A 14,577-nucleotide genomic window follows, 5' to 3' on the forward strand; every position below is an offset into this window, starting at 1 on the left:
ATTTTGGAGTGTATTTGTGGAATTTTTGCCCATTCATCCAGTAGAGCATTTGTGAGGTCAGACATTGATGTTGGATGAGAAAGTCTCACAATCTCCTTTCCAGTTCATCCCGAAGGTGTTGGATGGGGTTGAGGTCAGGGCTCTGTGCTACTGGTCAAGTTCTTCCACGCCAAACACATCCAACAATGTGTTAATGGAGCTTGCTTTGTGTGCTGGGGACAGTCATGCTGGAATAGAAAAGGGTCTTCCCCAAACTGTCCCCACAAAGCCGGAAGCATAGCATTGTCCAAAATGTCTTGGTATGCCAAAGCATTAAATCTTTCCTTCGCTGAAAGTAAAGGGCCTGGCCCCAACCCTGACATGCAAACTTTTTATTATTTTCTTTTAAAATACAGTCACATAGTAAACCACAGAGACTTTTAAGTTTTTTCAGATGCTATGTCAACGGTCAATTCCTGGCAAAATTATGAACGTGGTCAAATGTTACATGAATAAAAAAGTTTGGATATTCAACAGTGCAAGGAATGATATTTCTAATGGACTATTTAGTTAGTGTAGGTGGAACGGTACCTTTAAAATATTATATATTTTACTGTAAAATACAATTTATGTATTAAGGATATTTTACATTTTCTATTTATATGTTATTTCTGGTTAGTAGCATTAGACAGCATGCAATGGCTTGATGAGTAATGTGAGGAAAGGTTAACATTTTTAAGGTAAATAATGCATTGTCCAGTAAGGGTTAAACTGTTACTTTACCGCTTAGTTATTTGGTTTAGTAAATTATTATTCACCCGAGTCTACCTTACACTTCATTGTTATAATGTGTTAATATTTTCATTTCTTGGCCACTCCTGTCATCATAATGAATGTGACTTCACTGGTCTGTGTAATACAAGTTACCATGGTAACGGGTAAAAAAAAAAAAAAAAAAAAAAAAAAAAAGTAAGCTTTCTGCGTATACTCCCTCGGACCTTATTTTTTTTTTTTTTAATTTTCACACATATTTTGAGAACTTCAACCAGAAAAGTCCATGTTTTTTTCTGCCTCTCCCATTGAGCTACTTGATGATGATGATTACGACAGGAAGAGCTACAGTAGGTTTTTAGGGTTCCTAGACAAACAACCATAAATAACTTTAGAATTCTTGTGGTAAGACATTTAGTCTAATCAAAGGAAGAAGAAGATGTCTTTGACCGGTCTTGTCTTCTAGCCTTTGATGGGTCCCATTGACCAGTTTGCTTATATGTAGTGCCATGAACGTAGTCTAGAACGTAGTCTAGAACGTAGCAAACAGCAGCCATGTCCCATCTCCCCCGCCGAGATGGTCACATCATGTCCTATAAGCCCACTATAAGTACGCAGCAGGCAGCCACTCTGCCAACCTCAAACACATACACACTGCCAACGTGCATGACTCTTCCTCTTACAAAGATGTTGCGTTGTCATGGAAACAACTGTTATTTTGGAAGTTACTCTTAAGCAATACATGATTGCAGTTTATCATAGATACTATATTTGGATTTATGGATTTAGTCAGGCTTTTATTCAGATTTATCCATGTGCACGGATATATGCATAATGGAACAATGGAAGACTTAAACGGAGCCTCTGCTTAAATACAAAAATAAATAAAAATCATGAAATTCATATCCATATAAGATGAGATTAAAGTCAAGTCACAGGAAAAAAAAAATAAGGATAGAGAAATAGGGGAATAGGGAGTTGATGGCGTAAAGATATTAAGATAAAAGAGAGAAGAGAAAGGTTCAAAGGTAAAAGGAAGGGATGGACGTAGGGAAAGGAAGGTTGATAAAGGAATACAACTTAACCTAGTGGGACTTGGCTTTTCTATGTGAGGAATGGGAAGACGGGGCTTAAGAAGAGATGGTTGAGGCATTCAAGAAAATGGGTGAGAAAACGAGGAAAGAGGGGAATTAAAGAATAAGTGTTACTGGACATGAATATACCAGAGGAGATAGGACGGGGTTAAGAAAGAATGGGTGAGATATTCAAGAAAGTGGGTTAAGGATAGTCAAGGCAAGAAAGACGAGGGAGTGGAATCCCAATCTGGTTTGGAAAGGGGAGGGGTAGAAAGGGAAAGAAAAGGGAGCGAGAAGAAACATGGGAAAACAAAAATTGAGAAATTAGAAAAGAGGAGAAGATTTGATGGAGGTGGAGGTGGGGAGAGGCACAGACAGAGTAGAGATGCATACAGGCTGCTGTGAGAGAAAGAAGTAGAGTGGAAGGTAGAGAGAGAGACAGAGGACTAAAGAGAAGAAAGGAAAACGGGGAGGGAAACGAAGACTGAGGAATCAAGGGTGGAGAGATAGAATAAAGGGGTGGGAGGGAGAGAGGAAGGGACAAAAAACAGAGACAGGAGGGCGGGAGGGAGCAGGAAAGAGGCGGATGTGGAGGGAGTCAGTAGATGAGGGTAGGATCAGCCCTGGGGGTCTGTATAGAGGTGCCAGTAGCCCCCATGTACCCCTCAGTATGCACCTCTTCAGCATGATCTTCCTGCTGTTCATGTTACAGGCCAGGACGGCTCAGGTAAGCACCGGCTCTCTGCTTGCTCTATGGCTGTTCATACACAGTGGTGCTGATGCTGGCCTGTGGGAAGTGGGGGGGGGGGAGAGTGTCTGCTGCTGACATTGACAAAAGAGCCTGGCCAAGGAGAGGATGGACAGGGAGGTGTGTGTGTGTCTGTGTGTGTGTGTGTGTGTGCGCTGCTTTAAAATGTGTGTGTATGGATGCACAGCATGTTCACGTACTGAATATTAAAGGCTGCACATGAAGTTGATATCTGCCATATATATATATATCACAGAAAGTACACGATGTGGATGTGATATATATATATATATGTGTGTGTTTTATGTACATGTATTAATTTTAATTCGTATTTATGATGCATATACTGTAGCGATGCACCTATCTTGCAACCCTTTTGTTTCCAATGTAAATGACACGTATATTCATATTGCATTGTGTAAAAAACCTTAATACATCCCGATGTGCAGAACAATGAGAGATTATTTCGCCCCGGTGTATACATTGTTGGTCTGTGCGTACTGTTTTTTGCATATTGTGTAACGTGTACTGGATGGCTACACTCTGACTTTATTGTATGTATACGTTGCCTGTCCGTGAGGATAAATTTGTCATTGGTTACATACATGCCACGGCGTGTCAGCCAGTGTGCTTGCGTGTATACCCAACACATGTTCTTCTGTACATGACGTCTGGAGTATGTAGAGTACCCCTCCTGTGGGTGTGTGTGTGTTATATCTATACACGGGAACGATACACAACGTGTCAAGGTTGAGCACGCAAGGCACTTGTTAGGGTGTGCATCTTACATACGCGTAATATTGTATGTAATTAACATGCTGATATGCATACTAATAATCACACACATTGTTATTACTGTTAATCCCTTCCCCCCCCCTTTGGTTATTTTTGAACTGGCGATTAAAATTGCAAATTGTATAATGGTGATGGGTATCTGATTAGTGACAATGGACATGCTACATTATGCTATGTTAAGGTGATTGTTATTAATGCAATAATTGACGTTAACTGCTCTTCACCATTTAAAAAAATATATATTTATATATATTTTTATATACATTTTTATAGAAAAATAAGAACACAGCAATTTATATATATATATATATAAATAACTATATATATATATATATATATATATACCGTATATAGATATGCCATATATATATACCGTATATATATACACACACACACACACATATATATATATATATATATATATATATATATATATATATAGTATATTTTCCAGATCTGTTCCCATAGTATAACTGAGGACCCTTAAACCAGATGACCTAAATATTGCACGGTATATGTCATGAGTATCCATACCAAAGCAGCTCAGCATACATCTTGATGGCCGGCCGGGGCTGATGGGAGTTGCAGTCCAGCAGCAGCTGGCGAGAAGCAGATCTCTCAACCCTGAGCAATTTTCAGTTGATGAAATATTGAATAATGATTACTAATAACCGGCAGGAGTAAAACTGCTTATTTGCCTCTTGCATAGACATTAACCTAAATCATAGAGCGTATATGAGATAGATTTTATAGAAGTTATGGTTCTGGCGCCCTGTTTCGTCTGCCTTAGTGTGGTTTTACTACTAAAACTTATTGAGTTCCATTTTATGAGAAATATTATAAAAATCTAGAAATACTTGCCAGCGTTTGATGTTTAAGTACCTGCCGAGTGTTATGACCACAGTGTGGTCAAAGTGCAATGTTACTTGGGCAGGATAATTAACTCCACTGAGAGGGGGGTGGATAAGTGGAACAACCTCCCAGCAGAAGCGGTAGAGGTTAATACAGCGAGAGAATGTAAACATGTATGGGATAGACATACGGCTCCTGAATCTAAGAAGAGACCAACGAGTGATTACGGTCTGAGTCTACTTCTCTTATATAATGATGTATGGATCACAATCGAACACTTTATTACAGCATATGTTTGCTTCCGACATATTCCTTTGAACTTAGACATGTATATATTTACATATAAAACACGCCAGAATACTCAGATCCTAATCAGCCGTTGGTCTCATCTTAGATTCAGAAGCCGTACGCCCATCCCATACATGTTTGAATTCTCTCACTGTATTTGCCCACTTCTGCTGGGAGGCTCTTCCACTTATCCACCACCCTCTCAGTAAAGTAACCCTTCCTTATATCACATGTAAACCTCTGACGCTCTGTTTTGGATCCCTTAAAATGTTTCTATCATATCTCCCCCTCTTTCTTCTTCCTTCCAAGCTACATATATATAGAGAGCGGCTTTACACGTTCCTGATGCAATTAGTAACAGAACGTGATGAATGTGGTACGGATGAGTCCCGGTGCACACGCAGCCGTCTGTGGGTAGCATTCCCGGCTGTGCACTTATAACCCGCGGCCCACGATGTACTTAAGGTCGTGCTGCACAGAAGACAGAAGCCAAGGGGGGCACGTGATCTGTGAGCTTGCGGGCAATTAAAAATAAATCTGAAACAATAATTTGTAAGTATTATTCCAAATGCTGTTCAGATTTCTTTTTAGTTGAACCCGAATTACCTCAAAGGGTCTTACGTTTCTTGGTAAGAAGTTGTAGCCGGAGTCAGATGTTGAGCATCCAAGGTGATAGTTCCCGGGTTCTTCAAACTCATCCCTTAGTGAATAGACATCTATGTTGAGATGAGTGATTGATAATCTCACCTGGTGATCAGGTCTCCCAAAAGTGGCTGTTGCAATCAAGTGAGGCCTCCAAATGATTGACGAGTAGCACCTAACAGTCCAATATTTACCAGGACAGTCCCAAAAACCGGGCTTCTGTGCTGGGCTTGCCAACGGCAAGTTCGGTGTCAGTATTTGCATGCAGGGCCGGCCCTACAATGGAGCCGACTGGGGCAATTGCCCCAGGCGGCACTTTAGAAGGGGCGGCCGTTTTTTTTTTGTTTGTTTTGAAGCGGAGGAGAGAGAGAGGGGCGCCGAGTGGTTTTCGCTTACCCGCTCGGCGCCCCTCTCTCTTTCCTCTGCGGCGAGTCTCCCTGTTCGGTCCCGGTGCCGGCTTGTAATGATGAGCGCCGGAAGTGGCGTCAATTTCCGGCGCTCAGCATTACAAGCCGGCACCGTGGCAGAGCAGGGAGACTCGCCGCAGGACTCTTTAAAGGTAAGCACCGGGGGAGGGGGGGTAAATAATAGCGTCAGCGAAGTTTAAAATGCCGCCCCCTTGCCGCGTCGGCGTCGGCGGTGCGGCATTTTAAACTTCGCCCCAGGCGGCGTTAAGTCTTCGGCCGGCCCTGTTTGCATGCACGCTTTCCAAGCGGGAGAGTGGGTACAGGTGATGTCAGATTGATGATGTGACATCATGACACAGTCCACATATAATGAGTGGAGCTATGCATGACATCACATGCCCTCCAGAGTCCCAAGAGATTATACCGGAAACATGGTAGGCATGTAGATGGAAACATAGGGCTATAAGAAAGGGATACTCTATCACTGTCGCCAACAAGGACAGACATTTTCTTTTTTTCACGATGCTAATTTCTTGCTTCAGTCCACTAAAAGTCAAATTGTAACAAAAACATTTTAATTAAAAAAGCAGTAAAGACAAACTATAAAGTGGTCTATTAAACAGCCCATTGTAAATGTAAGAGGACATTGTCTATAAAATGCGATATACTGGCAGCTACGTGAAGTTTCTATTAACGGCTCCTTTCTTCTTCTAAGTCAGGGCCATTTGGCTGCATTTTATAAAGAAAGGATGACATCAAATCTTAAATCAGGAGAAATGAGCAAGAACATCCCAGTGGTTTTTAAGGTCGTTGCTCCGAATGTATCACTTTGACCGAGAGAAGCTCCAGTTTTGTCCACAAAGCTTCTTGGTTCCTCTTAAAAGCTTTCTAAAAGACTTGTTCGAACCGGAGAGCCTGTTTTCTGGGACACTGTAGCTACTCATCTAACTAGACCAAGTTCTCTAGACCGAGATATCTCACAATATTTTATCGCCCATATGATTTTTCTTTCACCCTGATGAAGTCCTTGCATTGCCTGGAAGTTGGTACATTCCACCATGAAAATGTGACCTTCTTCTTATTGGAGTGTGAATGGTATGGCCCATATATATATGTATTTGCCAGTTGGCCAGAAGATGTGTATTGGGTTCAGTGATAACCCTACGACCATGTCCAGCATTCGCACACGGAAATGTGTGTCTCATGTCTGTAACAAAGTGATCAATATCATAATGTTCATGATCGTGGTAAAGCCATGCCCCGTAGCCATGTTTCTAGCCTTACCCCGTCAAAACCATCCTTACATTTATATAAGCAGCATAGAAAATGTAAGGATGTTTTAGTTTACTGAGAGGAAAGTAGATACGTGGAAAAGCCTTCCAGGAGAAGTGGTAGCGGCTAATGCAGCGAGGTGACTTAAACATGCATGGAATAGACAAATGGCTCCTGAATCTAAGGTGAGACCAACGGCTGATTAAAGTACATCAGGCAAAACGGGCAGACGCCATGGGCCGAATGGGGCCGATTACATTGCATGAGTATCCTAACCTGCCATTGTAGGTTTTTTTAACTACGCTCTCCATCAAGTCATTGTTTAAAGCTGAAAAGACAGCGTTGATGCGGTTCAGACGCATTTCTCGCCGTCCGTTAACCTCTTAAGTCAGCGCTTTCTATAAACCTCAGAGTGCAAAACACGGAGAAAAACTGTCTGCTCGAGAAAATGTCGAAACATCTCTCCTTGACGCTCGCCGAAAGAAACTGGAGAATAATACAGGGCGCCCAAAAGGGCAATTGACTTGTATATTTCCTTTCTCCAATTTAGCTCTAAAAGTCCCGTTCATTATAGTGAAATTCTAGGCTCTTGACAGCTCACTTCGGTGAGGTTACCCAGAATCCTTTGCTGCATCGTTCCGCGACCAGGATACAATGTGTAACGTTCGGATTCTAATCTCTGCTTATCACATTATTTCTTTCTTTATACATTTAACTCGGAGTTTGCCCCTGAATCTCAGGGTTTTTGCCTCAATCTCAGGGTGAAGGGGCAGATTCTCACGGTCAAATAGTCTAGAACTGACTTTTTTTTTCCTATTCTACCCCGCTGTGATCAGATAAAAAAAAGTTGATATCCCTGCTTGAATGCAGGTGACTCAATAAAGTGTATCTTTGAATAATGACAGGTCAAGCCGTTTAGGGAGTCACACATTTGGGCATAGAATCTTCACGCTGGGCTATTAAAGGGTTAATATTCTCAGGGTGGGCTCCTTTAGAAAGTCCCCGGGGGTGCTGTAACTGCCCCGAGGGTCACACTTTATGGTCAATATTACTTCTGATTTAAATTTCTTCTGCTTCTGGTCTTTAGGATGGACGCACGTAGATACCGCCCAACTTCCACCCCGGCGAATCAGGATACGGAGGGGCGGGGCTTGGGAGGTAGAGTGTTTGCGTACGCACACAATTCTGCACATGCTCAGTATGCATTCTCCCAGACAGCAGAGGATAAAATCGGGACTGGCGAAAAGCATATAGGCAGAGCATGGCGGCACTGTGGGATATCGTGGCAAAATCAGGACTGTCATGCACAAAGCAGGACAGTTGGAAGGCATGCATGCGTTCCAGTCCTGCGTTTGCGGGCAGTGGGGATCATGGGCTGGTTGGGGAGATCGTCTGACCTCTCCTGACCTGCCCAGGTAGCTGTAAGATCGATGGAGGTCTGTGCTGTTTCTCAAGTCCTGCAGCTGATGGCCACTAGGTGGCTCTTGGGGTATGTTGGGCTCCCCACCTATAAATGTTGGGGGTATGCATGTATGTGGGGTAAATAAACTCACAGACGTTGCGCTCCAAGCTGGTGGGCGATGGTGGTGCCTCCATCCCGTTCACAGGCAGTTGGGTATTCTGCGGAGCCGAGCGGCATGGCGGGACTATCCGGTTCTGTCTACCTATCCGTCAAGTTGAACGTCCCATCAATCAGTCTAGATAATAGCATCGCGAAGGGGTTGTATGACTGAGCGCTTTGTCGCGTGTGTCCGCGAAGCAGGATTAAGGCTTTAAAGTGTCAGCGCAGCACCGGCTTTAATTAAAGTACCTGCTTAAGTTAAATTGCCCTTGAAAGAAAACATTTGCATGCAGGTCAAAAAAATGAGTCGGAGCGCCGCCGAGCTTCAGTATGCGTGGATCGGCTTGGCTCGTATTTGAACATTCATTGTATAAACCTGTCATGTCCTGCTCGTTTAAAGCATGTCTCTGGGTGGGATGGTGGGTAATTAGCACTTAACTCATTTAAGGCATCAGCGATATATATAAAAAAGGCATATATTAATTAAGCCAAAATTCATTATTTCCACCCGTATTAGTATAGAAGATGATAAATATATGTACGGAAATCCTAAGTGACATCCGTGTCCCTCTAATGTGACCCTTAATAGGGAATGTGTCTTTAAATTTCGTGTTATTATAATGCCATAGCTGACAACTGTTCCCATTTTGCTGGGGCAGTCCCAGCTGCTGAGCTGTTGTACTGGCACACTTCCTGTTTGCTAGGATTGCCAGCGTTAAGGAATCGGGGTGGAAATGGAGGCGTTCCAAGACTTTTCGTGCCGGCGATGTAGTTGGCCGAACACATCTCCTGACACATCACATACTCACTGGAGCTGCAGCTTCTACCTAAGGATTTTTCAAAATAAACCTTTTCAATAATGTATATTAAAGTACTTTGATATGCATTACTCTTTGGAATAGCGCCCTGCGACATCAAACTATCCTTTTAATCATCTCATAACAGTAGACACACAGAATTTGACGGCAGATATGAACCATTTGGCCCATCTAGTCTGCCCATTTTCCTGATGGAAGGGATTCAAACCCCTATCAGTTATTTGTCTGGTCCCACAATGAGGATAGCTTTACGTCTGTCTCATGCCTGTCTGAATCCCCTAACTGTATAAGCGTCCACCACTTCTGCTGGGAGACTGTTCCATTCATCTACTACCCTTCAGTTAAATGACACATCCTAACATTGCAAAGACGAGAAGGGAGAAACTTGCTTCGATTGATTTAACCCACTTTGATAAAGGTCCCTCACCCGTCCGACCAAACGGGAACATCAAAGCGTGAAACAGATAGGACCGGACAGCGTGCAATTTTAGATACCAAGAGGCAAGAACCAAAATCTTTGTGTGGGTATAAAGCTTGGCCTTTTTTAAATCGACGTCCCTAAGCATAAATCAGCAAAAAGCATCTCAATCCGCCTGACGTGTTTCATGATAATTCCTATTTTTCAAACGACTTACCATGTTTGTAGATCTCCTCTGATCTTTCTCCAATGTGTCAATATCCTTCTGGACATGGGGTCTCCAGAACTGTCCCCAGTACTCTAGGTGAGGTCTGACCAGAGATCTGTCTCGGCGTGGGATTGTGTAAAGTATGTAATGCTGTAAGACTTGGCCAGAAAAGAAAAAAATATATTTGAAAATGAAAGGAATTGGTGATTGCTTTTTTTTTTAAGACTACTTTATTCAGAAGTAATCCGACAAACTGTCCCCAAGTGTGTTTCGGTTATTAAAGTGTCTAAACATTAATCTGTACCCGTTTCCACGGCAGCTTTATGTTAATCAATAGAAAATAAACGCAGCCATAAGCTGTTGACACGTTTAACAATGGCTGAGAAGTTTTGAAGGTATTTTTAGGCACACACTTCATCTTACCCATACCGTCAAATATTTAAAATGGCTAAAAATGGGGATTCTGACAAATTAAACGCATTAGTTAGAATTACAAAATATAACATGATCCCCACAAGCCCAACTGCTACAACTAGGAACAGACAAGATTCCCGACAGCAGGTGCCATCTTGCATCTTCAGCTCTACACTGCCCTTGAGATTGAGGGGCAAATTTTGATGGGCATACAGCAGAGAGGGCTAATACCTTTTGGCAGGTATAGTTTAGTGGCCCCCTGGTCTGTTGCCCCCCCTTGTAACTAACATGCACACTTTCACACACTTACAAGCTCACCACAACATACACACACATTAACACACTCACTCACATAACACACGCTTACACTAAAACATACCTACTCCATCACACCTCACACTCTTCACACCCCTCACACCCCTAACTGCCAGGGGCCTTGCCTTATGGCTGCAGGCAAACTGTGCTTTTACCACGGGGTCACGTAACTTCACATTATGACACCCCACTGCCCTCCTGCCTCTGCGAGTGGGGCGTTCCAAGCATGACCTTAGTATCGTCAACTTCGGCCCCATTCCCCAATAAGACAAATAGACAACGTGTGTAATTAAAATTGTTTTATTATTCGATTTTGGATAAATTTGGCCACGGTCAAAATTCCAGTATTATCCCTAACCGTGACACTCATTAACATATTTCTTAAACATATAAATCATAATTATAAATCATAATTAACCACAAACAAAGAACCAAAATAAAAAAAGAGAGAGGGAAGGGAGGGTGGGAATTTCGCCTACTTAAAAAACCTACAAGCTCATCTGTGAGTAGGTTCCCAAATTTATTTAGTTGATGCCACCCAGTGCCCTCCCCTTCTTCCTGTTCCTGAACATTCAGAGTGTGGGGGCAAAAGTTCACACAGGGGCCAAGCAGTCACAGAGGATGTATGTATCTAACAAACATTTAACCCCTTGTTAGGTCATGGGGTGCTCCTTGTTCCTTCCCCGGTCATGGTGCCCCTACACCTATTTCTTGCTCCGGGGCTGGTCTAAAGCATCCCTTTTTGAAGAATTTTGGACTGGCCCAGGGGCCAATTGCCCCCTGAATCCATCCTTGGCAAACGCTCATATTGTGCATGCACGCCTTCATACAACTGATGTCAGGCGTCTCTGAAATGACCAAGATGGAAGGCTTAGCCAGAGGCTTCGAGAGAAGAGTCTTATCATTTCTCACCTGCCATGCGCTGCCACTTCTGGTTGGAACACAAGATGAAGTAATCAGTCGCTTTCCCTTTATGTTGATTTCCGTAAAGCCATTTGATTCCAGTTTTACCGTTACATGTGACGTGGGGCATGTTGATATATGTTTATAACTTTGCAATTCAATTTGAAAGTGAACATTTTTTAACATTTTACAATCATTTATAATCACACGTTTTACAGCACATTACTCTAATAATAAATCTGTAAAAATGTGTTTGCAGAATAAAGTCAACAATACTTATGTATCACATACCTACATTATGTTTCTGCAATGGAGGCAGCCATCTTACCTTCCTGTTCACAGTTGTTGCATCATTATTCCTCCCCCATTAATGCTAATTATGTAAATCTTTTTTTTTTTGTGTCCCACTTTAGAGAACCGACAGCATGGGGCAAACATTATCAGTATTTTTAATGTTATTGGGTTTCTGTTCATGTTACCTGACAACTGATCCATGCTCCAGCCATACAGGGGAGGGGCTTGGTGAGGGGTGGTGCTAACCATCTACAAGGGCGGGGCTAGCCCACAAAGTTTGAATCAGTATGGAAGGGGGCGGGGAGCAGGCATGCCTAAATATCGCTCTCACGACTCAGAGGCATAACTGGGAACCTTGCGGGACACGGCCAGGACTGCACATTGACGTTGGTGGGCGGTCCTGCTGACGTTGGTGGGCGGTCCCACTGATGTTGGTGGGCGGTCCCACTGAGGGCAGTGGGAAACACCCCCATTTAAAGGAAAAATGGGCGGGAAGCGGGGCGTGTCAAGACCCTGCTCCCATGACCCGGAGGATTCTGGTCTTGACCCGGAGAACCAGAGGAGCACCGCTCACCCGGCAATCTCCAGGTCAAACCCCAGGTATGCTCAGGGGCAGGACATGTGACCCAGAGAAGTAAAGCAGTGCTTCACCCGGTGAAACCTGAAGAGCTCCCAGGTGTCTCCAGGCCTGTCCACAGGAGCTCTCCACCTACTGCTCTACATGGTCAGGAGGTTGATCTGGCCACACGGGGACAGGCATAACCATATCCCCTAATATTTGAAAAAAGGGGCAGGCATGGAATTAAGCCATGCCAAATGCAGACCCCCTCACCCAGAGATCAAAAGCTGCCCTGGAGGTGGATATTAAGGCACCCAAACCTCTTGGGCATATGCCACGGAATGGGAAAGGGCAATAGGGCAATCTGCACAAAATTAATTGTGAAACTTAATAACAGCGCTTCTGTTTATTCATTTCATAATCCCATTAGATACACAGCGTCTTGGCATTCTGTGAGTATTTGTCAAGCTGCTAACGGATCCCTTGTGCCAATTTAAAGGGGCAGTTATGCCAATTTTTATTTTTTCAAGGATCAATGATTTGTTTGTGGCCATAAGAGCCATTTACCGAACTATAGATCATTTTATGTTAAGGTGCTTATTTAGCAAAATAATAAGGATACAAAGTATTAAGTACAGAGATAACGGTTTCATAATTTCAGCCAATAAGAACCCCCTGAGCTGTGCCAGCGGTGACATACACTACGTACGTCTGTGCTGTTTATACTAAAGGCAGGACTTGTGGGAGCACCAGCCTTTCAATTAGTAAGTGTTTTAATTAGAGTAATCCTATTCCCTTATGTTCCAAATCAATTAAAACAATTCTAATTCTGTTGTGTGGATCTGTTACTTCTAGCCAGAGGAAATATGTAGAAAAAGAGACGTCACAGTAACGATTTTCGGAGTAATAAGAGGTGGAATTGGGTGCAGTTGTATGGGGCAACAGGAGGGCTTGTAGAGAGGGTTATATGGCGTAATAAGAGGACTTATTCGGAGCTATAGAAGAAATTACAAAATGGCACCCCGGGCAAGAATACTAATTGGCGCTCCCATTTTTTTTCTTTTTAGGTTGTCATGTTTTGACTCAATTATCCTCTAGTTACACAAATTGATTCATAGACTCGTTTTAGGGTTTGTCTTGCTGTATTATCTTAAGTTTGTAGTGACTTTTGTTTGCTGTAGAACAATGTGAGACAATCATAACCCACAAACATTCCAAGCTCTCAAAAAGTGGGAACATAGGTGGAGGAAAGAAGGACCGATGGATTAGAACAGCCCCGTAGGGAAAGAATTGGACGGAGGGGCCCCATGAATGAAGTGCCGGACGAGGTACCCCGTGGAAAGCCTAGTGTTAAGGGTTAAGGCATGACTAGGCAAAATTTTAGCACCTAAAGTGTTAAGCCTTTCAGGCACGTGCAAGACCAGACGGGAGGGGGTAATTGCCCTCCCTGAGGGGGTATATAAAGGGGGGGTTTATGCTATAGGGTCAGCATTTTAAAAAATATTTTCCCGCCCATCCCTCCCTGATTTTTGCATTAGCCGGGGGCTCAGGTTTTTACGCTGGTACGGTGCAGGAGTTAACCATCTAGGTGTGGTTACTTGTGGTGCACAGAGGTATAAGTGCAGAACACTCCAGGGGCAGCTGCCCCTGTGAATCGTATGGTCGTGTGACTGCCGCGCTGGGGGACGCCGGCAGTTCCAGCAGGGATACAGGTGGATACGCCCATACCAGCAGGTTACTTCATGGTTATGATTGGTTAGCATTGTGGTTGTTATTTTGACGGTGAAATGTTTATATACTTGGCCAAAATATATTTGGCTATAAAGTTATCAATGTTGTAAACATTTAATAAAGGTTGAGTGTCGCGGTGCTGTGTTATATGCGGTCCGCACCGCGGACAAATAAAATCCATAGTTGACAATTAATAAAGTTTTGAAATAAAGAATTGTCTCTTGTTTTATTTAGAAGGTGGGGGGGGACCGAAACTGGACGCTACTTCATTCATGGGTCCCCATAGGGAGATCTAACTTCCTAAAGCTTCCCATGGACACCAGTGGCATATTCTTCTTAGAGAGACAGATCCGAACTGGTGACAGCCGTTGGGAAGCTTGACAAGGGGCAGATCTACCTATTGAGACCCAATTTCTAATGCCCTTTTTTCCCTGTGCAGGCCTGAGGCCTAGCATGCCTGCTGCAAACACCAACCTTGATTAGGACTAGCATCAGACCCCTCTTGGCCATCTGGCACATATGGCGG

The 14,577-nt window shown here is 43.3% G+C and overlaps 1 protein-coding gene across 1 annotated transcript in view; it reads left to right on the forward strand.

Annotated features, from left to right (window-relative positions):
- Positions 1 to 2,400: 2,400 nt before the first annotated feature.
- The window catches only part of OLFM2 (olfactomedin 2), a 103,848-nt gene continuing 91,671 nt past the window's right edge, over positions 2,401 to 14,577 (forward strand). Inside the window, exon 1 of the mRNA XM_053464984.1 lies at positions 2,401 to 2,553. Coding sequence (XP_053320959.1) covers positions 2,413 to 2,553 — 141 coding nt within the window. The 5' untranslated portion in view covers positions 2,401 to 2,412. The remainder of the gene's footprint in view (positions 2,554 to 14,577) is intronic.

The sequence above is a fragment of the Spea bombifrons genome, chromosome 4 (assembly GCF_027358695.1).
Source record: "Spea bombifrons isolate aSpeBom1 chromosome 4, aSpeBom1.2.pri, whole genome shotgun sequence".
NCBI lineage: Eukaryota > Metazoa > Chordata > Amphibia > Anura > Pelobatidae > Spea > Spea bombifrons.